At 32.3% G+C, this 25005-nt stretch overlaps 1 protein-coding gene across 3 annotated transcripts in view; it reads left to right on the top strand.

The window, feature by feature from the left end:
- STXBP5 (syntaxin binding protein 5) overlaps positions 1 to 25005 on the top strand; it is a 176335-nt gene that overhangs the window by 128458 nt on the left and 22872 nt on the right. For 2 of the 3 annotated variants that reach the window (XM_079146831.1, XM_079146832.1), the window contains 4 exons: positions 12305 to 12355; positions 16160 to 16399; positions 20438 to 20807; positions 21101 to 21266. In XM_079146831.1, the coding sequence (XP_079002957.1) occupies positions 12305 to 12355; positions 16160 to 16399; positions 20438 to 20807; positions 21101 to 21266 (827 nt within the window). Of the gene's footprint in view, positions 1 to 34; positions 83 to 12304; positions 12356 to 16159; positions 16400 to 20437; positions 20808 to 21100; positions 21267 to 25005 lie in introns of all 3 variants that reach the window. The other variant, XM_079146830.1, reaches the window with a different exon arrangement.

Genomic DNA, 25005 nt, shown 5'->3' with positions numbered 1-25005 from the left:
ATTTTGACATTTTATATCAAAATATTATTTTCAGTGAAGACCAAAAGCAGAAAGTTTTCCAAGATGGTAGCCAGTGATATAGGTAGGAAATAGAAATTTCTATTTTGTTTCTAATCCTTGCTATGTGCAATGCTAACCCAACAGCAGAAAATTATCCAATGCATTGCATTTTGTATATATTAATTGTTATTCCTATTCTAAATAATAATCTCTTGGGCTGTGTCTTTTCTAAACTCATTGGGGCAATAATTATTAAAAATCAGTTAAATTGGGGCTACAGTTCTTTCTCTAACTTACAGTGTGAATTATTCTAATAATTTTTTTTGCTTTATTTTAAAATAAAGCAGGGTTCAATTTATGTCATAAATAGCATGATTTTATACTCTTAAACTTTGAAGTATTTTTTCTTCATGGTTTCATTTGTGTTTTGTTCTACCTTTATAGCATGTTCCTCATATTTTCAAGACCCTAAGTTCAAGTAAATGGTTTTCTAAAGATTGACTCTTTTTAGCCTGTAATCTTAAATGAGATTTTTTTATTGCCCCTCTACCTATCCCCCACTACAAGTAAAAATATTTTTATTACCTCTTCCAATTGTTTTTGTGGATATACTTTGAAATAAATTACTCAGTGTAATGTTCTCAAAATTTTAAACTGAGGAAAAAATATATTATCAAATTTAGGGGGACATAATCAAATTAGAGTTTTTTGATCACAAAAATTGAATGTTTTCTGGAGAGTTTTAAAGACTGAAAAAATGGTTATAAAAATAGGTCATAAATTTGATCTTTGATTTTAACTAAAGTTATTATACAATTATTATATTATTTTCCCCTCAAGACCTCTACTTATTTTCTTTGAATTCAGTTAAATTAGAGGAATATCTAGGCAGCTGAAATATCTTTGCTTTTTCTCAACTGGTAATGTTTACTACATGGTTAAATTTTCAAAAATTCCTAGAACTAACATCCATGTTATCTGCATGCTATAAATTGAACCCTGTTTAGTCATATTAATGGTGGCTGAATGTTAGGCCTCTGGTCATTTTCTAAATAAGGTGGGCAGAGGGGAATCAATTACTTACCTCTTCGTATTTTTCATGAATTTGTTGGTAATAATTTAATTATGTGCTAGCACTGTAGCATAATACCTTTCAACAAATTTCCTTTTTAGTATATTCTATCTTAAAAACAGAGGATGTTTTATTGTTACATAATGTAAAAAATTAGAAAGGGCTTTCCTAGAGACATTGTACTAAACAATTTTTAGAACTAAATTACCTAGGAGTTTTATCTTTCATGAATGGGATTTTGGTGCATACTTGAATTTGTTCAATAAAAATCTGTCTGATTTTTAGTCTGGAGGTTATTGTTGCTTTTTAAAATATATTGACCAGCTTCCCATTTTTTGTGTGTTTTAAATAGAACATATAACTTGGAATTCTTGAGTTTTGACTATTTGAAAGACATCAGTAACAAATTTGTTAGAGCTGAGAATATTATTAGAAGAGTAGTTTTTTGATAGCATTCTTGATTTTTTTATGTTATTGGTGATTTTTCTTGTTATGCAGCTTCTGTAACTATATATTTTGAGTATCATGCCAACTTATTCCAAAATTAGATTAGTGAAACAGGTATACTCACTAACAATGCTATACCACTAATTTTTTGTGTAATTTTGTTTTCAGTTGGAATCTTTCAGTATGTTTGTTTGTTTGTTTGTTTTTCATCTCATGATTTGGTATGTAATAGGAAAACTAAATGCCTCGAATTTTTCTCTTTTTTTTTGAATGAACACTGTTAACTTTTTGTCCTTGGAAAAAATGACACATTAATTTCTCTCTGTTAGTATCTAATTTTGTGATTAGAATCAGCATAAAATATGCTATTGAGAAACATGAGTGTCAGTGAAACATTGGAAGAAAATTCATAGCTATTCTGAGGCCCTCTGTCAAGACTGGAGTTTTCTATGTGATATGCTATGTTGTGTAAAGTACTAGGAATGCTTCAGTGTTCCGAACTCCCTATTACCCCATCATCTAGTCTCATTTTTGCTAAAAAGTATCCTGAACCTCATAAAAGTATCCCCTCTCTCTATCTCAATATGCAAACATATTTACTTAAGAGTTTTACTAAGGAGAGCATAAGAATTAGATCTAAAAATTACAAATTGGGCATTGGTGAAAGAACCACCTTGGGTGGATGGCTGATTGAACTGGCTTTGTCCCTTAGTTTCACCTATTCTTTGAAAGTAATTACTACTGCTATCAGAGAGAGAAAGAGGTTTTGGTGGTGCAAGATTCCATTTACACTTTCACAGTTTAACTCTGGAAACTCAGCCCCTCATTGTTTCCCACAGCCAATGAATAGATGAGGAAAACAGTTTTGTTTTGTTTTTTTATATACCTAGTCATTATAATTTTTCTGACATTGTACCAGCCCTTTTTAAAATAATATTCCTCACTTAGTCACTCAGTAATTTCAGTGAGCTAGTTACTGTTATTTCCCTATTTTACAAACAGGGAACTTAAATATAAGTTATATATCTGTTATACAGCTGGCAAATGACAAAGCAGAATTTACACCCAAGTAGTCTAACTCCACTGACTGTTCTCTTCAACAGTCTCTTACAGTACCTTCTAATATAATTTAAAGCTCTAAAGACTCAAAAATAAATCTATTATGTGTTTCATAACTAGATAATCTGGTATGGCCCTGCTCTGTCTTTGTGGTAACCTGGAAAAAGATGGTTTATGCTAAGTTCTGTGCTAGCATCAGATCTCAGATCCACTTTGGTACCCATTACCCATTCATAGTATATAATGCTTAGAAATCTGCCTTCCTCAAAGACCAGACTTAAGACAGATAACTGGAGCAAACTGTGATGTATCCTAACCCCTCTACCCAAGGGCCTGGCTTCCTAATTTGTTTTCTGATGGATGGCTAAATCAGGTGAATGAGTCTGACAGTGACTTCCTTTCTCATACTTGAGGAGAACAGCCTATAAACTTTAGTCCTTTGAGTTTTATAGCAAAAACATGGAAGATAATATAATTACATCATCTACAGAGAAAGTTTACATAGATGGGTACACACATAGTAATTTGTTTTGCCTATTTATACCTTACAATTAATTTCTTAGTAAAATCTTAATGACCAATATTTTTTAAATCAGGAACTTCTCAACTATGGTTAGCAATTTCCATAAATCACTGAAAAAGTAAGATTGGACATCAATTTTTACCCCTTATTTTGTAACTTATAAAAACATGAAAATGAAATTCTGCAAAGTTTCTTATTTTGTTAATATAAAAATAGGTCTAAAATGTTTACATTTGTTAAAGCATTAATCAAATTTTTCATGATATCATTATGAATAAAATATGGTCTAGATTTTAGCATCATTTGTTACATTTGAAATACATGATTAACTTTTCCTAAAGATTACTAACTTACTCTATTTCATTATGATAAGTTTCATGCCAAAAGCAGATTTCTAGTTGGATACCATAGTCTTTTGATCTGGCCCATGTTCCTTTTTATTACTGATTTTCATGTAGAAGGAATGATAACTGAATCACCTGATTACATGATACTATGAGGGGAAAATAATATGAGAAAGTAATAAATAAGGATTCCAAATTATACTAACTTAACTGTTAAGCAAAAAAAAATACATTAATATGGGGTTGATTATACCTCCAAGATCTCTTTATCTATCCAATTCTGAGAGGATAGTCATTTAGGTAATGATTAATTTCTTAACAAAAACTAAAGTAATGTTTGAAGTCAGATTAAATGAAGATAATATTGTTCATTAGTCTAAATGCTGTTAGTTCTCATTACATGAGCCTCAGTGATTCCTTTTTAAAATTAAAGTATTCTAATACAGCTCACACCTTTTCTTTGTTAGTTTACTCTAAATCATTATCTCATTATATTACAGTTTCAAAGCATTTCTAATCCCTTTATTTCTCAATAAAGCAAACTGAATCTCAGAGAAATTAAGTGGCATATCCAAAGTAATTCCTTCTGGTGATGAACTACTCAGGACTCCAACGTGGGTGCTTTAGCTCTTGTTCTCTAAGAGCATATCCCTAGGTCATGTTTCATACTCCATACTCAAGCCTCTGATTTTTCTTTTTTCTGTGGTCACTTTTCCTAATTCTTTTATATTAACAAGTTGAAAAATAAATTTAGAGAGACCCCTTTAGAATGTGTCCAATATGAATGTACTGGTACATTAATTACTATTTTAGGTTATACAATTAATTCATTATAAAACTCAGAATAATGCTGATATTTTAATATTATATTTCCCAATATTTATCCCAAAATGTGGCTGCTAAATTTATAGAATTTACCTTTATATTCTGTCCACAACATATATAATTAAAAGAATAGAGACTCATCTTGAAAGAAAAAAATGAATAAAGCGTGCAGTGATACTGTTTGTTTTACAGGTTACTTTGATATTTCTGACTTTGAAAGAAAATTATTACCCTTAATTGGTCAAGAACTAAATTTTGTAGGCAGATGCTTTAAAACTCTCATATAAATCAAACTTCCTCTAATGACTCCTTTTTCTTTTTCAGGATGACTAAACTCTGAAGAGTATTGGCATATTTTTTATTCAGATTTTAATTTTATTTCTGAACATATTTTCTGTTAAATTTCTTAATAAATTATACTCAAATCTTTTTGTTCATATTTCGATACTTATCGTGTGTGTACGTTCCCTGTAGACCCATCTTACATAAGAATATACAGTGATATTCCTAGAAATTACTTACTGCTTGCTTTTTAACAAAATTAGTCTGAATTAATATTAGTGATAAAATAAATTTTTATCAGCTATCACTTAAGCAGAACTATAAATATGACAACTTATTTTCTGGCTTTTTTTAAATTAGTTTTTTAGGGCTGCCATTACAAAAGACCATAGACTGAGTGACTTAAACACCAGAGATTTATTTTCTCACAGTTTTGGGAGCTAGAAATCCAAGATCAAGGCATCCTCAGGCTTAGTTTCTCCTGAGACCTTTCTCCTTTACTTACAGTCTGTAGCCTTCTCATTGTATTCTCACATGGTGCCTTGCTTCTTCCTGGTGTCTTTTGTTTACCCAGATTTCCTTTCTTAAGAACATTGGTCAAATTGGATTAGTACTCAGTTTATCAATTTCATTTTAACTTGATCACTTCTTTACAGACCCAGTCTCTTAATAGTCACATTTTGAGGAATCAGGAGTTAAAGCTTCTATGTAAAGCGGCCCAGGAGGCTGACGGGAGGATTGCGAGTTCAGAGCTAGCCTCAGGAATGGCAAGACACTAAGCAACTCAGTGAGATCATGTCTCTAAATAAAATATAAAATAGGACTGAGGATGTGGCTTAGTGGTCAAGTGCCTGAGTTCAATCCCCAGTAACAAAAAAAAAAAAAAAAAAAAAAAAAAATTTTGAGGGGGACACAATTCAGCCCTTATACTTGGAATATTAGTACTTAATCTGTCAAAGAGGTACATAATGTTTTTTATTCTATAGAACATTCTCTGCTGTGAGGTGTTGCAAAGAGATTAACTATGGTATTATAGTAGACATTAAGTTGCAGAAAGGAGATTGATTAAGCTCTAGGAGTACAAGAATGAAAAGAACTGTTAATAGCTAATTTTTTACCAAACAAGTATTGCTATCTCTTTAAAATTTTTTTCCAATTCATAAAATGGATGTGTTCTTTCAATATTTCTGAAAAACCATCTTTTTATTTAGCAGATTTGTTTTTAATTTTTACTCTATTTCTGTTTATTTCATTTGTGAAGAAAGGTAGCTTCTTTCCATAGACATAAAGGTCCAGTGACCATTTTCGTTCATTCATTTATTTATTCCTTGCAGTGTTTATTGAACATACAATAAGTGCGTGCAATGTTTTGCAATGAATTCTATTTCTGAACACATGGAATTTATCTTCTAGCATGGGAAATAGACACTGATATGATTAGTTCTACTATCTATTAAAATAATGTGTGGCTAGTGGTAAAATAACTTCTTCCTCTTGGTCTCACTTTCCCCCTGGGATTCCTGCCATCCTACAAGGTTTTTTTTAGGCCTGTTAATATCCTGATTGTTTTATTGAATGCTTGTGCTTCTCAACATTGTCCCTTTGAAAAGAATAGCATTGGATCTCTGGTGGTGAGAAAAGTGATATTGTTTTATTCTAATTATTGAATCTCTCTTATAATCAAAAATTAGTTTGCTTTTTTGACAGCTTCATCACTCTGTCAAAATAATATCCATTTACCTTTTGTAGTTGTTAAAATATGTTCTTACTATCAGTACCATTCTAAAAAGCAGTAAGTTTTTCTTGTTTTTCTTTATTTTGAGAAATCTTTAAAAAATTAAAATGTGGACACAATGAGTAGAAAAATTGAAGGAAAATTATAAAATATGTTTAATTTCAAAGAAACAATGAGAATCACCATACCCGAGAAAGCTTAGAAAGATTTCCCCAGTTGTAAAGGACAAAGAAGCATCTACTATAATGATACTGCCATTTATAGTATAATCATTCAAGCAGTCCCCTGGCCTGGGGATTTGCTTCTTCTGGACATCATACATTATACATCTTTCCCTCTTTTGTGGTTTGGATATGGTTTCAGTATATCCCCAGTGTTTCATGTGTTGGAAGTTTATCCCTAGTGTGGCAATGTTGAGAGAGGTGGAACCTTTAAATGATATTAATTAATGCAAAGTAAGTACTTTGTTGGGGGTGCCACCCTCCAAAGAGATAAAGATAGTTTTGTTGGGACCCTGAGTAGTTCCCTCAATATTGAGTTGTTACAGAAGTGTGAGAATGACCTGTGAATCTCTTGAATTATCACGTGATCTTTCTCTCACATTTGCCACAAATGTCCTCACTAGAGACCAAATCAGTGGATCTGCCTGATCTTGAATTTTCAGCTTTCAAAAATGTGAGCCAATTAAACCACTTTACTTCATAAAGTACCCAGGCTCTGGTATTTTGTTATTGCTATAGAAAGCAGACTAATGCAGTATTGAAATTTGCATTACAGACATGATTGATTATGATCAACTATAACTTCATAATTTCTGCTATGAAAATGCAACTCTTTACTCAACCAACCAACTTGATCTTCTCATTCAGGTTTATAAGAAAAGAAGTCAGAGACTCAGATTAGTAACCTGCTTAGACATATCTCTTGATGTCAGTTTTCCTCAGGTTGAAGAAACCTCTTTGCTGTGATTCCCATTGTTTCTATGGATAAAAGCTTAGAAAAAAGATCTAGTTTATTTCTCCTGTGACAAAAATTTAAAAGCAAGGAAAATACTGAGGGTCAGGGATGAGAGTTGAAGAATACACCATTGAAGGAAAGAAAAACAGATAACTCCCGTCTTCCAAGAACTCATTTAAATCCTGAGCCTTTCGTTCAAAAGTCACAGTGGAACCCAGGCAGTTTCAAGGCATGCACAGAAGTTCTTAACAAATGCACTGAAATCAGCTGGCAGAGTAACTGGATTGGCAGCTCTTGAGCATCATAAAACTGGATGAAATTATACCCAAGTATGGGAATGAGCCATGAGGGTTGACCAGAGGTGGATCTGTCTTTTCTGGATTTGCCATCGAGAAGGTTGACCAACAGGCTTGAAAATAGGTATATTTCCCAGAAGTCATAAAAATTAAAAGATAGAAACTTTTAACCTGAAGTTCAATTTAGACTTTAAGTTTAGGACAGCTTTCCACAGAAAACAGCAAAAACTATTCAAAATATGTAGACCTTTCATTTTCAGATATTGAAAAACAGGTATTCTAGAACATTATCCTTGAGAAAAAAGAGAAACAAGAAGTAAGCACCACAGTCTCCCGAGCTGTCTGGCACATAGCATTTCCTATTGCAGTATAGGGTGCATAGAGCCTATGTAGAGTTGAAATCTCACTAAGGAGGCAGATTAGCTATGCTAGGCTGCTGATATGACTAGAATTTGTAGGGCAGGTTACTAGAAAAAAAGGAACTGTTCAGACAATTCCTAGAAATCTGTGTACCAGATTCTGGAAATACATATTTTAATCATGTGTATTTGGAAAGTACCAATTTAAACTAATGATCTTAAGTCTTCATCTTAAGAAGCTGGGAAAAGAAAAACTCCAACTTAATAAAAGGAATGAAGCAGTTTCTGCAAATATTTATCAGTGGTTGTCTTTCTCTTTCTATACAAAGAAAGATATCAGAAGGGTGCTCAGCTGATTTTTATGGTTATTTCTGGTTGGTGCAATGTTGGATTTTTTTTAACCTGCATTTTTCTGCATTACTGGGATTAATGAGAATTATTTTTACAAAAACATTTTTTAAAATCTAGTTTTAATGTTAATAATGCATGTCTAATTTATAGCTGCTGCCTGAAGTTTTTCACACTAAATACAGATGAGATAAAAAAAAAAGAGAACAATCAGTTTCAGTAATAAAATCACATAAGGATAGGTACAAGTCAGTAGTGCCATTCACAAGACTGTTAGATACTGCACAGTTCTGCCTATCACTTAGCAAGCATTTAGTTCAATGCCTTATCATTCAAGGAAAACCTTTACAAACAAATTCTAGCAGAAGTTTTAACTCCAGGAATATAAGTGCCCTCCCATTCTATCTCCCCTTCCTTCATATCCTCCTTCCTCCTATTTCCTTATCTCTCTCACCCCTCAAAACATCCATGCGAAAATAGGCAAATTATATTCAGAGTAGGGAATAATCATTCTGGCTTCAGATTGCTCAGCTACTCTGTGTGTGTGTGTGTGTGTGTGTGTGTGTGTGTGTGTGTGTGTGTGTGTGTTATAGAACAGGCTGAACTGATCTGTGGTGGAAAAGTTTATTTTGGAGGACAGGAGCAGGAATTAATAGGGAAGCAGCATGCATAACTTTGGGGATGATGGTCATGCTGTATATTCTGTTAAGAATCTTGAGTTACACAGGTATATACATTGTCAAAAAGGTGAATATATATTTAAGATTTATATATTTTATGTAAATTTTACATCAAAACAAAAATGTCAGCAAAAGAATGTTTAGAAAAATGCTGACAACAAGAATCTTTTTTAATGCAAAAGAACAGTGCATTTTTTCTCCAGTAGCATGGTCTATCTGAACATAGTGTGACCATAGTGTGTACTGTGACCACATGGGATTTTTTTTTTTTTTTTTTTTGATTATTAATTCTAGCTGAGACTCTAGCTGGCTTCTCCTTTATCCATCACAGTCTCAGATAAGTGTTCCAGACTGAGATTAAAAACTGCAGTGAACTGTACCTTGTGCTTGCCTCAATGAGTAGCGCTTACTGTATTCCTCTGGAGTTGTCTCTTCCATTTGACTCAGCTCCTGGTGGGGAGGAAGCATATCCCTGCCCTCTGGCACATTGTTGGCATGGCACAACAAATATTTAATGGATAAATTAATAATGTGGATGTCTAAGTTCACATCTTGACATAACAAAAATTTTTCTCACCTCACCAAAACAGTTCAATTTTTAAATCATTACTTGCTAGAATTAACACAAGATAACAAAGATGAATTCTTTAATGTTATTTACCATTTCAAGTTCTGTGTTCAAGGAAATTCCTTAAAATTATATCCAAATAATTGTAATGTGGCTTAATTCTGTCATTTGAACACTGTTTGAGTTAGTGGCTTCAGTTGTAGGTCTCTAATTGCAGAGTACTTCAGGAGGAAATAATATGCTACATGTTGTTTGTGACATTCATAATGAAATAATATTCCAAAAATCCTCCTAGTCATATGTGTGCTTTTAACTTCTCAGTATAAGTGAAATGTTGAAATGAGAACAACTACTATTTAAGGATGGTAATTTGTGTTCAATATGTTTATATAATAATGAAATTAAATACACTGCTAGACAAAATTTTATTCTGTTGGGAGGCATCCATATAAAGTTTTCAGTAGAAATCCTAACAAAGATCAAAAGTATATACTTACAAAATTTAAAAGGAAACTTTGTGCTAGTGATTTGTTTTTGGCAGAAATACATCTGATTAATCAAAGCATCTAATTGATAAAATATTCATTTAACATATTCTAATCTATTTATAGCATAAATTACTCAGGTTCAATCTCTTTGTTTTGCTAGTTACTGAATTTAGTTTTTGAAATAAATTTGAAAGGTTGAACTTAGGGTGATACATTTCATTCTGTACTTTTGCCCAAAAGGTTTGGGTTTTTTTCCATTTTCTTGTTATCTTTACTTGTAGCATTACCATAGAATTAAAACGAAGGGATATTAGTTTATTTGCAAACATAGTAATAGCTTTTCTATAGTGTTTTACAGTTTATGAAAAATCCATACTCATTTTATTAATAATATATAGCCAACATTTATTAAATCATTCTATGTGCCAGACATTATGTTGACTTGCTTACATCTTTTCATGTAATTCTCATACTATCCTCATTTTACAGAAGAGGAAATTTGAGGTTTAGAGAAACAAAGTAACTGGTCTAGGGCTATTGGTTGAATTAGATTTGAACTCAACCAGCTGATTCCCAACCCAGTTCTAACCACCACACTTCATATTTTTACAAGATAGATGTTAAAACTTGTTCAAGAAATGGTTTTTGTGGGTTTACTATATGTACATACTAGGCTTCATGAATTTGTTTTGGTTCCTTAGCTGACGTTGCTTATAGTCTAGGGACTTTGCCTCTCAAACTGTAGAAATGCCTCGCAGCCCCAAGTCCAGAAGTCCAAAATCAGAATGCATTTCAGTAAGATTTCTAGGTGGTTGGTATGTATGTTCAACTTTGAAAGGCTTAGAGGAGTTTACACAGATAGCATCATATCATTTGGTTCTAAATTCTTTGTGCCAGATGGATTTTCTACTTCAACTGCCATATACATTATATAGATATTATTAGCCTATGTATATCGGGCCTGTTACATTTGATGGAAACCTCTGAGTTCTTTCAGTGTTCACTATTGCCTTTTTAAGAACTGTTGTGGTGTATATCTTTTTAAAATTATATTGTATATCAAGTACAATTTGGTATTACATATCAAATATTTTAACTTATATTGTATGCCAAATACAATAACAATGATGTATGTGAGATTAACTAACCATAGTTTTCACTTGGCTATTATAACTTTATATTACATTTTATGTTAGCTGCAAAGTTGTTGAAAATGGGATGACTGATGCATAAGTTGGACCCATTGTTCTTTTGTTAAAGAATATTAAATAGATTATGAAGTTTAGAAGTAAAAAGGTGATGTCACACCCCACCCCATTCCTTTCCAGTCTGCCTAATGCCTCTTTCCTAACACTGGATTTGTCATTTTTTTAGATGTGGAAGTTATGTACTATGACTGGATTTCTCTTTGTTTACATGGCGCCCTTATGGACTAGCAGGGTCTGTGCTTTAAATATCTCCTAACAGTCCAAAGTTTAACCCAATATGTGCATTCATATATTAACAAACACATGCTTTTTCAAAATTTCACATAGGGAGCACTATTTTGTTACGCATGCACTACCACTAACATAATAGACATAATGTTGGACAACTCCTAACTTTTAAACCACTTCCCAGATTAAGATAACTGATTTTGAGGATGGAAAGTGAATTCCACTAAGTTTATGCATTAGCTTTTGATTTTTATATTACTACATAAAATACCTATAATTTACATTTTATAAAATGTAAATACCATAATTTTAGACTTAGCATAACTTGGGTTTTTTTGGTTTTCACTAAAATGTGAATGGAAGTATTAATTTATATCAAGTGATAGTTGAATCATATTTTATGATATAATCAACTACTTTAATTTGATTGTAGATATAGTTTTGTCCTATATACCGGAAATTAACTTTAAAAAAAAAATGAGCTCAATAGCTATGAAGATGAGAAACTGAAAAGATTTTCTGTCACCCAAGATTTGTCTTATGCTTCTGTTGTCCTTATCTGCAACATCTTCCTTCTGAGGAATGAATTTCTACTCTTAGAAAAGTCTGACCTTTTCCTGTAAACCTAAGCAATAAATAAATTTAAAAGGCTTTTTCCTTGAAGTAAGAGTTTCAAGGACACAAAAATATTACATCAAGTAAGTACAAACTTTTAAAAAGTCGAAAGTAAGATTTACTTTCCACTCCTAATATTATTAATCTTATTTTAATTATTGTAGCATCTAGACTTAGTAACAAAAGTATTCACTTCTGTCTTGAAAATCAGTTGGTATTAATTGAGAACAAATATTTTTCAGATTTTTAAAAATGCATTTTATTTTTTAGCAAAGATGTCAAGGAAGTTAAGCTTGCCTACTGACCTGAAGCCTGATTTAGGTAAGTAAAATAGATATGTGAAGAAATTGAACTCTCTGTAATGGAAAAAGGGAAATCAGAAGATTTAAAAATTTAAAAAACTGTGATTGAGATTTTCATTGGAAATAAAATTTAAAATGGCTAAGATGTTTGAGAATTAAGCATCTTATGGAGTGATCTTCAAAGTACTCTCTGTAAATTATGACAATTATAATACAAATACAGTCTAACCTAGATAGTGTATTTCCTCACTCCTTCATACTTTGTATCTAAACAAATAAATAAAACAAAAAATTGTGTGCAATTCCAGGTTAATTTTTATTAAACATAATTATATCCTATTTATCCTTATTGCATATGGCACTGTTCTGACTTGGGGATTAAAAATCTTGTTGCATAAAGTTCCTTGTAGGGAGGAGAGAGTGATGTATATAAATAGATTGTTCTCAGTTCCTGGCAGGTAGCATAAAAGCAATGATTTTATGATATCAGTTCTATCAACTAGAACTAGATAGAGTTATTAATGATGAATTTAATCTGATTTTACATATGCCAGAAAGATCACATATTCAAGTACTTTTCTCGCATCTAAAGACTAAACTTTGATGCTCAAAAATAACCATAACCTTCCAGTTAACGTGATATTGGTGATATGCTGTGCATAGTTGTCCAATAGAACGTTTTAGACTTAGTGACACACATCCTGATTCAACCATTTACTAGCTTTGTCATCCTGGGCAAGTCATTTAACTTCTTGTGTTCTTTACTTAATTGTTTGTTAAATTATGATGATAATACTTTTCAAGATGATTACCTATGTTAAATAAAATGATAAATATAAAATATGATGACACTATGATGACATGTTAAGCCTTACTTAATTTTAACTGTTTTCATTTTTATTCTGCTTCCTTGAACTATTAAAATTACACATGCTATTCTATTTGTTTAGCTTACAAACTGCTAAAATTCACAGATTCACAATACCTAACTTAATAGGAGTAAATGGAAGTTGTAATTCATGAACTACTAAAAATTCTGATGTTTTTAAACAGTTTTAGATAGAAGATTAAATAACCAACTGATACCTACCAAGTCTAAATTAATTATTATTCAGTACATCCATCCATATTGAACTAGCCTTAGGAGTTTCTTTGGTAATCTAATTTTTGTAGATAATTCATATAATAAAAGTACATTCACAGTTTATGATTTTATGTAGTCAAAATAGTTCTTTAAATTAAAACATTGCTCCTTTGGCCTATGAGTTAACATTCAAAGTATAGGTTGTTGTAAATTACCTGTTGTGATTTACTTAGTAAATGTAAGAGTTTCTCCACAGGTTAGTTACATTGAAATTTATATTATCACATTTTCTTGTATCATTACTTTCCATTGTTATCACTAGATCACAACTAAAACTACATATCTAGTTACCTTTTGTGCATATGCTTATTTATGTAACAAATATATTTATCATTGGAAAATAAATATAAAATTTGTATCATTTTACTTAATAGCTTTAGAATTTATAAGGAGTAAATATTTGGAATCAATATGGCAAACTCATTTGGTAATGAGCCATTTATGGAGAGTTTTTTTCATTTTATTAGATAGTTTAGTCAATTGTCTGTTTATATGACAAATGTCTAAGACTGGGTACTTTATAAAGAGGCTTATTTAGCTCAAGTGCCAGAGTTTCAAGAGCATGGCACCAGTGTCTGCTTGGCTTGGTTCGGGCCTTCTGGTTATATCACAACCTGTTAGATGGCTTCATGGCAAAAGTTTGTTGAAGACGGAGAGATCACTTGGTAAGGCAGAAAGCCAAACAGATTCAGGCACCATACTTGTTCTTATTTTGTGTTGTTTTTAGTTTTACATGACAGTAGAATGTATTTTGACATATTATACATTCATGGAGTATAAATACCCATTCTTGTGGTTGCGCATGATAGGGAGTTACACTGGTCATGTATTCATACATGAGCATAGAAGAGTTATGTCCAGTTCATTTTATTGTCTTCTCTGTTCCCATCCTCCCTCCCTTCCCTTTATTCCCCTTTGTCGAATCCAGTGAGCTTCTATTTTGCCCCCTGCTTATTATGTATTAGCAGCCCCATATCGGAGAGAACATTTGACCTTTGGTTTTTGGGGGATTGACTTATTTCACTTACCATGATAATCTTCACTTCTATCTATTTACTGGCAAAAGTCATATAAAGTCATACTTTTGTATGACTAATATTTCATTGTGTATGTATACCACATTTTCTTTATCCATTCATCTATGAAGGGCCTCTAGTTGGTTCCAAAGCTTGGCTATTGTGAATTGAGCTGCTACAAACATTGATGTGGTGGTGTCACTATAGTGTGCTTATTTTAAGTCCTTTGGGAATATACCAAGAATGGGATAACTGGGCCAAATGATGGTTCCATCCAAGTTTTCTGAGGAATCTCCATAGTCTGCTTTCAAGGGTATTCGCACCAATTTGTAGTCCTACCAGCAATGTATGAGGATAACTTTTTCCCTACATCCTCACCAACATTTATTGTTACTTTTATTCTTGATAATTGCCATTCTGACTGGAGTGAGATGGAATCTCAGTGTAGTTTTAATTTGCATTTCTCTAATAGCTAGAGATGTTGATCATTTTAATTTTTTTTTTTTTTTTTTACTATATTTCTTCTGTGAAGGTCCTGTTTAGTTCCTTTGCCTCTTTGTTGATTGGGTTATTTGGGTTTTTTGGTGTTCTTTATATATCCTGGAGATTAATGCTGTCTCTGTGGTGAAAGCCACAAAGATTTTCTCCATTCTATAGGCTCTTTCTTCATGCTCTTGATTATTTTATTTGCTGTGAAGAAACTTTTTAGTTTGTTATCATCCCATTTGTTGATTCTTGATTTTACATCTTGAATTTAGAAGTCTTGTTGAGGAAATTGGTACCTGAGCCAACATAATGGGGTATTGGGCCTACATTTACTTCTAGTAGATGCATGTTCTCTGGTCCAATGCCTAGGTTCTTGATTCACTTTTGAGTTGAATTTTGTGCAGGGTGAGAAATAGGAGTTAAATTTCCTTCTGCTACATATGGATTTCCAGTTTGTAAATGCAGTTTCATTATAAATGAGGCCTAGGCTTCCAAGTGACCACAGAGAAAGGAGCTGAAGATGAGGGAGGGTTTATTTGTATCATTTTCACATATTCCTACCATTACAGACAGAGCTGAGTCAAAGAAATATGCCTGATATTAAGTATGATCCAGATGTAAGTTTATATTTTGAAGAAAAATACCATGGATGAATGTCGATTATATTTATCATGGCTTTCTAGAAAAATGGAAGCTAATTTTTTATTGATTAAAGACACTCATGTGGGCAGACTTAAAAACAAATAATAGGCTCACCTTCAGGGTACTTCTAAATATGTTTTTCTAATATCTAGAAAATTGAAAAGACCTTCACTTTTCTGGTTCTGCCTAATCATGAATTGTTACCAGAGGAAGAGACAGTCCTGAGAACAGAAGTGGTGAGAGCTAAGCTTATACAAGCAACTGGTGTGCCAGACATCACATTCGGAAATTCATTGGGGTTCACCCAGTTCCGTTCTGAAAGCTCTGGACTTATTCGTTTATATTTTACATTTAAGCAAAAGGGAAATTTTATAAACATATAAAGTAAATTATTTTCCTTTCTATTTAAAGGAAATAACAACTAAATATGTTGTAGTTTTGGTTTTTTGAAGATTTAACTATTTGACTAAATTTGTAACAAAAAGGTGTGATATTTTGTACCAAGAAGTCTCAACAATATTTTAAATCATTTCAGATGTAAAAGATAATTCCTTCAGCAGATCACGGAGTTCAAGTGTAACAAGCATAGACAAAGAATCCCGAGAAGCAATCTCTGCTCTTCATTTTTGTGAAACTTTTACTCGAAAGACAGATTCATCCCCTTCCCCAAGTCTATGGGTTGGAACAACACTAGGAACGGTGCTTGTCATTGCACTGAACCTTCCCCCAGGAGGAGAGCAAAGACTTCTTCAGCCTGTGATTGTCTCTCCAAGTGGTATGTATGCTCTTAGGCCACATTTAGAATTATATTACAAGTGTGATTTGCTATGATTTAATTAGAAGTTTTTGCTTACCTTATTGATCTAGGAATTCTGAAATATAAAGTAAATGGGGATGGTGGTAGTCTTATATTTTTCCTAAAGAAATACATGGAATAAGATTTCAGATACCATTATATAGCTGTTTTACATTTTTTAAATTCTAAGGTCATGTTTTAAGTGATTAGTATGTAATAAAATGTCTTTACAGTAAGATATTTCTAAAACCTTAAAATACTATTCTGCAAGCAAAAAGGTATTATATATTTGGAGGAAAAAAACTGTACTGTGTATTTCTGAATGTCCTTTACTTGGCTGTTTTTAATCACTAAGAATGAAATCTGAACTGTGGCTTGTTCTGAAGTGTTCTTCCTTAGGAGAACAGAGGTGTCATTAATAGAGTGTCATGAGAAGAACTTAGTGCTTTATTTAATGACATGGTTTGATTTTACATAGTGTGACATACTGGGGGGAAAGTCCAGTAAACATTTAGAAGTGTATTTCCAAGAGAAATGAGGACAAAGAGTTGAGACAGGTATGGGATTGGCCACAGAGAAGGTAGGTGAAAATTAGAGAAGTATTCTTCAAAGAATTAGGGAAATAGTGACTTAATAACATACTGTTTAAAAAAATTTGATCTTTATGTATTAAAAATTAGTTTGGGTTTTATCAAATATATCTGTAGTTTATTATGTCTAGAAAAAACTGAGAAATCTGGTTTCTCTAACTGCTTATTTAATGCTCACCTTATGAGAGACTATCATGACTTTGCCAGTTTATATATCTCATTTTTATAGCAGATTTTACAGTTCTTAGAATTTTGAATTAAAATGTAATTGTTATTTTAATGTTCATCCCAACTGTCTTTACATTGAGTAAGTACTTTGATTTATTTATTCAATAAGTACTTGAGTATATAATGTACACATACTTGTCAGATTGAAGAAAAAGGTTAGATAATAATAGCATTTTTACTAATTACTAGTAAATGACAAATATTTATGTAGGAACAAAAAATCTCCAAAGATGGAATTACCATCTGGTTAGTGGAACTTGGGATAATTTTTATGTTTTTCTTTTTACTAATTTGTACTTAATAAATTTTCTATAGCAAACATTATCTGTTTATGTTTCCAGTAAACAAAAATCAAGGAGAGGGATTAAAAATAGATAATTTACTATTAACTATACAAAAGTATTCAGTGTATTTCCAACTTGCAATAAAATTGAATTATTTGTAAAGTTTCTTTGATACAAAAATAATATGCATGTGTAAAAAGGAAACTGAAAATTTCTTCCTTTTTTAACTTTATGTTTTTGTTAGTGCATTATAATTATACATAATAGTGGGGTTGATTGTCACATATTCATGTATGCACATGACATTATTTGCTCCAATTCATTCTCCATTACTTCCTGTTTGCTTTATTTTTAATAAGATGCCTATTTCCAAGTATATTAGTGATGCTCATCTCATCTTCTCTGTATTAGAACAGTGAAGGGAAGTATTTTTCAAGCAGATAGGGTTCCATGATTATGAATCTAAAATGGTCTGCTTTGCCCCTCCCCACATTTTTTCTTTGTTTTAAGAGGAAGGTCCATTACTTTGCTGTGAAATGTGCTAAACTCTTGCCAAATATAGTAACCATTTAATTGTTATTTGGGGCCATTTCTAGAAAATCTACATACTAGAACCATGTATATGCTAAAAACAGATCCCAAATTAACATGGATAATTCAGCTGACCTCATTAAGGCTTTAAAGCTGGAAGAACTCTTGGGTAAACAATAGTAAAATAATGAGAGGTCTTGGGGAGGAGAAAGCTAGCTTTAGAATATGCTTTTAGTTAATAGTGATTAAAACTATAAGATTGTAACTACTTTGTGTTTCTCATTTTTCTACCACACTATTTAAAATAATCAACTAAATTATCTACTTACCAAACCCGGACTGGAAACTGTATTTACTAGATTTAGCAAATAAAAATATAGAATGCCCAGTCAAATTTTACTTTAAAAAAACAAATGCCTTTTTAATGTAAGTAAATCCTGAAGGGTTATGGAAAATAATTTTCCTACAATATTCCTACAAGACAGTTCCCTGGGAAAAAAGAGGGACAACTATGACTCGGGAAGAGGAAGGGGAAATTAGCCAAACATTAAACCTCTCGCAGTACATCCTTTCCCTGTAGCAGTGGGCCCTCAGGGAAAAAGCAAACCTTCATCCCTTCCAGGGTTCATCCCCAGCATCTCCACTGAAAGCAAACGTTTACCCCTTCTTAACCATATTGGGTCCTGAAGGGAGGAGGCAAATACTGAAAAGCCAGGCCCTGAAGTTTTTCCCTTTCCCTTTACAGATGAGTTCTGGAAGAAGAAAAGCAAATAGTGAAGCTTTAGGTAAAAATGGTTCCCAGAGGAAGGAAGATAAGCAGTAAACACCAAGTTGTGAGCTTTTCCCAGTGACAGTGAATTTCAAACCTTTTATAACTACCTTCTGAGTTAAAATTTTAACCTGAAAAACTAGGTCCCTTACTATCCAAACAGCACTGTCTGCAGTCTCCAATGATTAATTCATCTTCATTGTAAACTGTAAAACCCAGACTACTTCTGTAACCTGGGGCCATTTCCATACCCAGAAAATGAGCCTTCCCAGTGCCTGATGAATTGACTCTACTGCAGAATAAAGGAAGGCTTGCTGATCAGAGGTTTGCTTCCCTTCTCCCACCTCCATCCTTTGTGTGCGCCTCTGCTTACAAATCCTGTGTAGTATTTGAAACATACTTTTCTAAAGTATTTGTTTTTCTGGAATTGAAGTTTAACTACCTACTGACAGCTCTACAATAGAGCTAACATATAGTTGTTACAAAAAAAAAAAAAAAGAGAGAGAGAAGCTCAGGAGCTCTTCCTCCTAAAAATAATAGAAAATAATATTTGGAAAAAATTTTTGCAGACTACAAAACGAATACAAGTAATACTATATGAAAAATGTTTTAAAAACATTAGAAAGCTTAAATCAGTTCTACATCCTGCATTCTATTGGACTTACGCTATCATTTAACTTACTTATAAATGAGCATAAAGCGAATCTGTACATTTTTAAGGAGGTGGGAGAAAGGATGCCACTAATTAAAACAAATCAGTCAGTGTAACCCCAAAATTAAGAGTATAAATTGGCCAAAATAAAACTTTGAGTGTATCTGACACTTACTGGTAAATAATCTAAAAAGATATGATTTTATATATAATGTTTAGAAATATGTGGAATTTTTTTTCATTGCTGTTAGAAATGAAAGGGAAGCCACATACATACTTTTAAATTTTCTAGTAGCCACATTTATAAAAACTAAAAAACAGGTAAAATTAATTTTAGTGACATTTTATATAGCTCAGTGTATCAAAAATACCATCATTTCAACATATAATCAGTATTTTTAAATTACTGAAATATTTTGCATTTTTTTTTTTTTTTTTTTTTGGTACTGAAGTCATCACATCTGGCATCTGTTTTATTCTCACTGCACAGCCACAATTATGCACCACAGTTTGAACAGTTCCGGTGTTCTGAAGCCATCTGTGTCTAGTAGCTGCCATATTGGACAACACAGCTCTAGAAGCCATGTGCTATGAACATGTTCTCATATTCATTGGTAGTGCACGTACCTGAGTATTAAAGGAGACAGTTCCAGATACTCAGCATACTCTTGTTTATTAATCTGTAGAAGTATGTTTGCAAAATCCATCATGTTTAATTAAATTATAAATTATCAGTGGCATTTATCTATCTGGGACATGTAGTGTTATCTTTTTCCAGACTCATAAATTCAAGCATAAATATCATGCTTGAATTTTGAATCTTATCATTGACCCAGTACATAATTTCAGTGTAATATTCATTCAGCATATTCTTGAATGTCTTCTTAACTACAGAGTTGGAATAAGCATATTTATTCTATGGAATAAAATATTTAAATTATTTACTAAACTTGTTTATTTTAGGTACTATATTGAGATTAAAAGGTGCAATCTTGAGAATGGCATTTCTGGATACAACAGGCTGCTTAATGCCACCTGCATATGAACCCTGGAAAGAACATAATGTTCCTGAAGAAAAGGATGAAAAAGAAAAATTGAAAAAACGGCGGCCTGTCTCAGTTTCTCCCTCCTCTTCTCAGGAAATTAGTGAAAACCAATATGCAGTGATATGTTCTGAAAAGCAAGCAAAAGTAATCTCACTGCCAACCCAGAACTGTGCTTATAAGCAAAACATTACAGAGACCTCATTTGTGCTTCGTGGAGATATTGTAGCATTGAATAACAGCATCTGCCTTGCATGTTTCTGTGCTAATGGCCATATTATGACTTTTAGGTAAGAAATGTTTTTTTGAACATACATACAGCATTTCCTCCCTCAAATCATGTTTCAGAATTATATTTAGTTTAAAAGGAATGCTTTTCGGTTTGTAGTCTCATACACTGACTATTTTCATTCAGTTAATAGTGACCAAGTATATAAGGAAAACAAATCACTCTACTCCCACCAAGGCTTATAAACTAAATCATAAGATTTACGAGTCCCTGCCATTTTTAACTTTTATAATACTTTGTTCAAGACTTAAAACCTGCCGTATTTACTGTTAATAAGTTTTTAATTTTTTCAAGTCTGCCAAGTTTAAGGCCTCTGTTGGATGTGTATTACTTGCCTCTCACCAATATGCGGATAGCCAGAACATTCTGCTTCACCAACAATGGACAAGCATTATATCTGGTTTCACCTACAGAAATTCAGAGGCTTACATATAGTCAAGAGACCTGTGAAAATCTTCAGGTAAATAACAGAAATTTTACTGTGATTTCTTCAGAGGTAAAGTATTCTCTTCTCTAAAGGCCCTTGTACTGTCTGTTCCTTTTTCTCATGGGAGTACAAATGAGCCTACATGGGAAAGTTCAAAACCTTTTCGTTAGACTTTCAGAGCACATGCTTTCAAACACCTATGATAAAACCATCTTTATACAGAGAATTCATGTTATTGATCCATATTTCTTTTTCCAGGGATAGAAAAGAAATACTAAAATATATATATTTTATACCCATTCCCCACATAGAATTAATATCTATTATACATACACATGTGTCCTTTTAAAGAATAGTTCAATGTGAAAATAATTATATATTTTAAGACAATTGTATGATTTCTTCTTATGTACTCTGTATATAACAATATTTATATGTAAAAGAAAACTTTCAGTTTTCCTCTGAGTGATTTCACTGACCTTTTTATGAGAGACTGTGAACAAATGCATTAAGTAAGAAACTGTCTTTTTTAGTATTTGTGTGCCTTATTAGTCTGCATATTTATTAGAAATAATCAATATAGCTTCATGTTCTAAAACAAGTCTTGAAATATCAAGCTAAATATTTCTTGATATTTAATATTTAGGGAACAATACTGTGTAACAGGACTTTACAAAAATGCCTTTGCAGTTAGCCATAGCTTACTCAAAAGTAAATTTGAGTTTGCAGCTTGCTATTTTTAGAACATGACTAAATTCAAGTTCACCCTTGAATTTTAAATAGCGACATGATTTTAAACATGTTACTTAATGTCTCTGAGCTTCATCTTTAAAATCAGGATAAAAATGGTATGTATCCAAGACAGTATAGTATGGATTATAGGAAATAATACACGTACAGTACTTATCATGGTGCCTGGTATAGCGTGCTTAATAAATGTCATGTGTTATTATTTCAGTATGCTGTACTTAACTGAGAATTCATACTGAATGATATTGTTGTAAACCTTGAGAGTAAAAGAAAATTATAGCTTACGTTTTAGATTTAAATTCCCACTTATATTGGGTGAAAGTTGTTTTTCAGAGATTACAAAGCTTTGAAGTAAAATTTTGCTTTTTATGAGAAAATTTTCCTTTTAATGTTTTCTTTCATCTGTAAAACATTATTATATTAAGAAGTAATATGAACAATTGAATATATTCTCAATTCATTTCTATCTGAGTTGTGTCTTAACTACACAAAATTCTAAACTTCATTACTTTCCTGAGATAATTTCTTCTCTTATTTGGTCATTTTTTTTTATTTATTTATTTATTTATGTTAATTAAAGTCAGTAGCAGCCATAGTAAACATATGTATTTAAATGAAGTGGGTTTTTTTTTTCAGTAATAACTTACATTTTTAATAACTCCTTTCTAAATGCCTTCATGACACACAAGAGAAATGAAAAATGAACTCTCTTCAAGGAATTACAATTGAATTTTTTTGATAATATTAACATTTTATTTACCTCTAAATTTTCAGTACCTAGAAAAAATACCTTGGGTAAGACTTGTCAAATGAAGACTCCTATGAACTTTATAAACACTATTTCTTGGTTTCCCTTTATATTATGCATTCATTTAACTTTACCCAAAAAGCATAAAAATAAATGCAGACGTTTGCAAATATTAATGGTGTTTCCTGCCAAGATCAACAACCTTACTGAAACAACCTTGCCTGATACAACTATAAAATGACAGTTTTCAAGATCCTAGATATCTGGCAAGGAAGAAAAATAGTTCCTGAAAGACTGGAAACAAAGGTAGTATCCCTTTGTATTAATACTTTAATGGACTTTCTGGGACATGGGACCAAGAAAGAATAATGAGGCAAAGCCTGGCAGACTTTCCTATTTAAGGAGGCAGAACTAAGAGTTTGGGGGCACAAGTAAATTAAAGTGAGAAGAGTTACAGAGCAAATCCTATAGATCTGCAAGGAGTCCTCTAAGAGTATTCAGTAGAGTACTGTTCAGTCATTATGCATGTAACCAAACTCTCTGACCTGGGAAAGAACAACCTGAAAGGAATAAGGGATTAGCAGAAAATATGCCTGGTCCCAGAGCCAGGAACAGGGCCTGTTCACAACAGCCAGACTGGGAAAACTTATAGTTCATGGGTACATTTTTTTCCTGCTGCTTAACAAATTGCCACAAATTTGGTAGCCAAAAACAGTAAGAAATTTATTTACTCATGCTTCTGGCCAGAAGTATAAAGTCAGTTTCACTGAGCCAAAGTCAGGGTGCTGGCAGGGTCTTGCTATCTCCAGAGACTCTAGAGGAAAATCCATCCCTTACTTCTTTAGCTTCTGGTAGCTTCTGCTATTGTTTGAATTGCAGCCACATCACTCTAATCTCTGCCTCTATGGCCACTTTGTCTTTTTTTTTTTTTTTTTTTAATGTGTGTGTCACAATTTACTCTGTGTTTCCCTTCTAAGATGATACTTGTAGTTGGATTTACAACCCATCCAGATAATCCAGAGTAAGTTCCCCAGAACAAGATACTTAATCATATCTGTACAGACCATTTTTCCATACAAGGTAACACTTCTGATTTCCAGGGATTAGGACCTGATATCTTTGAGTAGCCTTTGTTCATCCATTGTTTCAGACCTGTCCAATAAATCATAGAATCAAGACCCAAAAGACTCAAAATGATTCCTGATATACCAGAGGGAAGCTCAAGAAAACTTAAGAGGAAAGCAAAAGTATCCAGTACCCAAAAAGGTAAAAATCACAAGGTCTCTGATCCAGTCAGATTACCAAGTCTGCAAAGAGATAGAAGAACATGATCCCCAATAAGGATATTCATCAATTAATATGAAACTAAAAGAGTAGACACAGATGTTAGAACTATCACAAAAGAATATTAAAACATGTATTTAAAACTGTCCAAATATTTTAGAAACTTGTAGACATGGATGAAATAAAAGACCAAAACAAAGTTCTGGAAATGTGAAACTGGTATTTGAGATGAAAAATAATGCCAGTGGCAGAAAAAAATGTTGGTGAACTTGAAAGCACAGCAATAGAAAAATAACTGAGTATTTAAACATTGGGACAAATTTATAGAATTAAAATACCTACTTAATAAAAGGAGGTCTTAAAGCAATGACCTCAGTTTCCACATAAATAAACTGAAAAAAAAACAAGAACTTAAAGTGCACAGATTAAAATAATATCCAGTTGGAAATCAGTGAAACAGAAAACAGGGGAACAAAATTATCACTGAAACCAAGATCTTTGAGGAAATCAACACGAGAGAAAATTGATCTCAAGCTAGACTGGTTACAAAGAGAGAGTTTACAAATTTTCAGTAGCAGTAATGAGAGTTGTTTTATTACTTACAGTCCATGGATATTAACTGAGTAATGGGATATGATGAAAAACTTTATGTTAATACATTCAAAAACTTAGATGCACTCCTTGAAAGATAAAAATCATCAAAGTTCACTCAAGAAAAATATAGCCTGACTAGTCCTGTATCTGTCAACTAAAGAAATAGAGAGATTAGTAACCTTGGACCAGGAAAATTCCAGGCCTACCTAAATACTTCACTGTTGAACTCTTTCAACATTTCAGGCATTTCTACATAATTTCTACATAATTTCCAAGAATTACTTTGACACCAAAGCTCGACAAGGTCATAACAAGAACACTACACATAAATCAATATTTCTCACAGATGTAAATGTGAAATACTAAAAGTGTTATTAGCCAATTCAAGGATATTTC

This window comes from Sciurus vulgaris (genome assembly GCF_902686455.1).
Source record: "Sciurus vulgaris genome assembly, chromosome: 7".
In the NCBI taxonomy this organism is placed as follows: Eukaryota; Metazoa; Chordata; class Mammalia; order Rodentia; family Sciuridae; genus Sciurus; species Sciurus vulgaris.
This window is presented reverse-complemented; position numbering and strand designations above follow the sequence as displayed.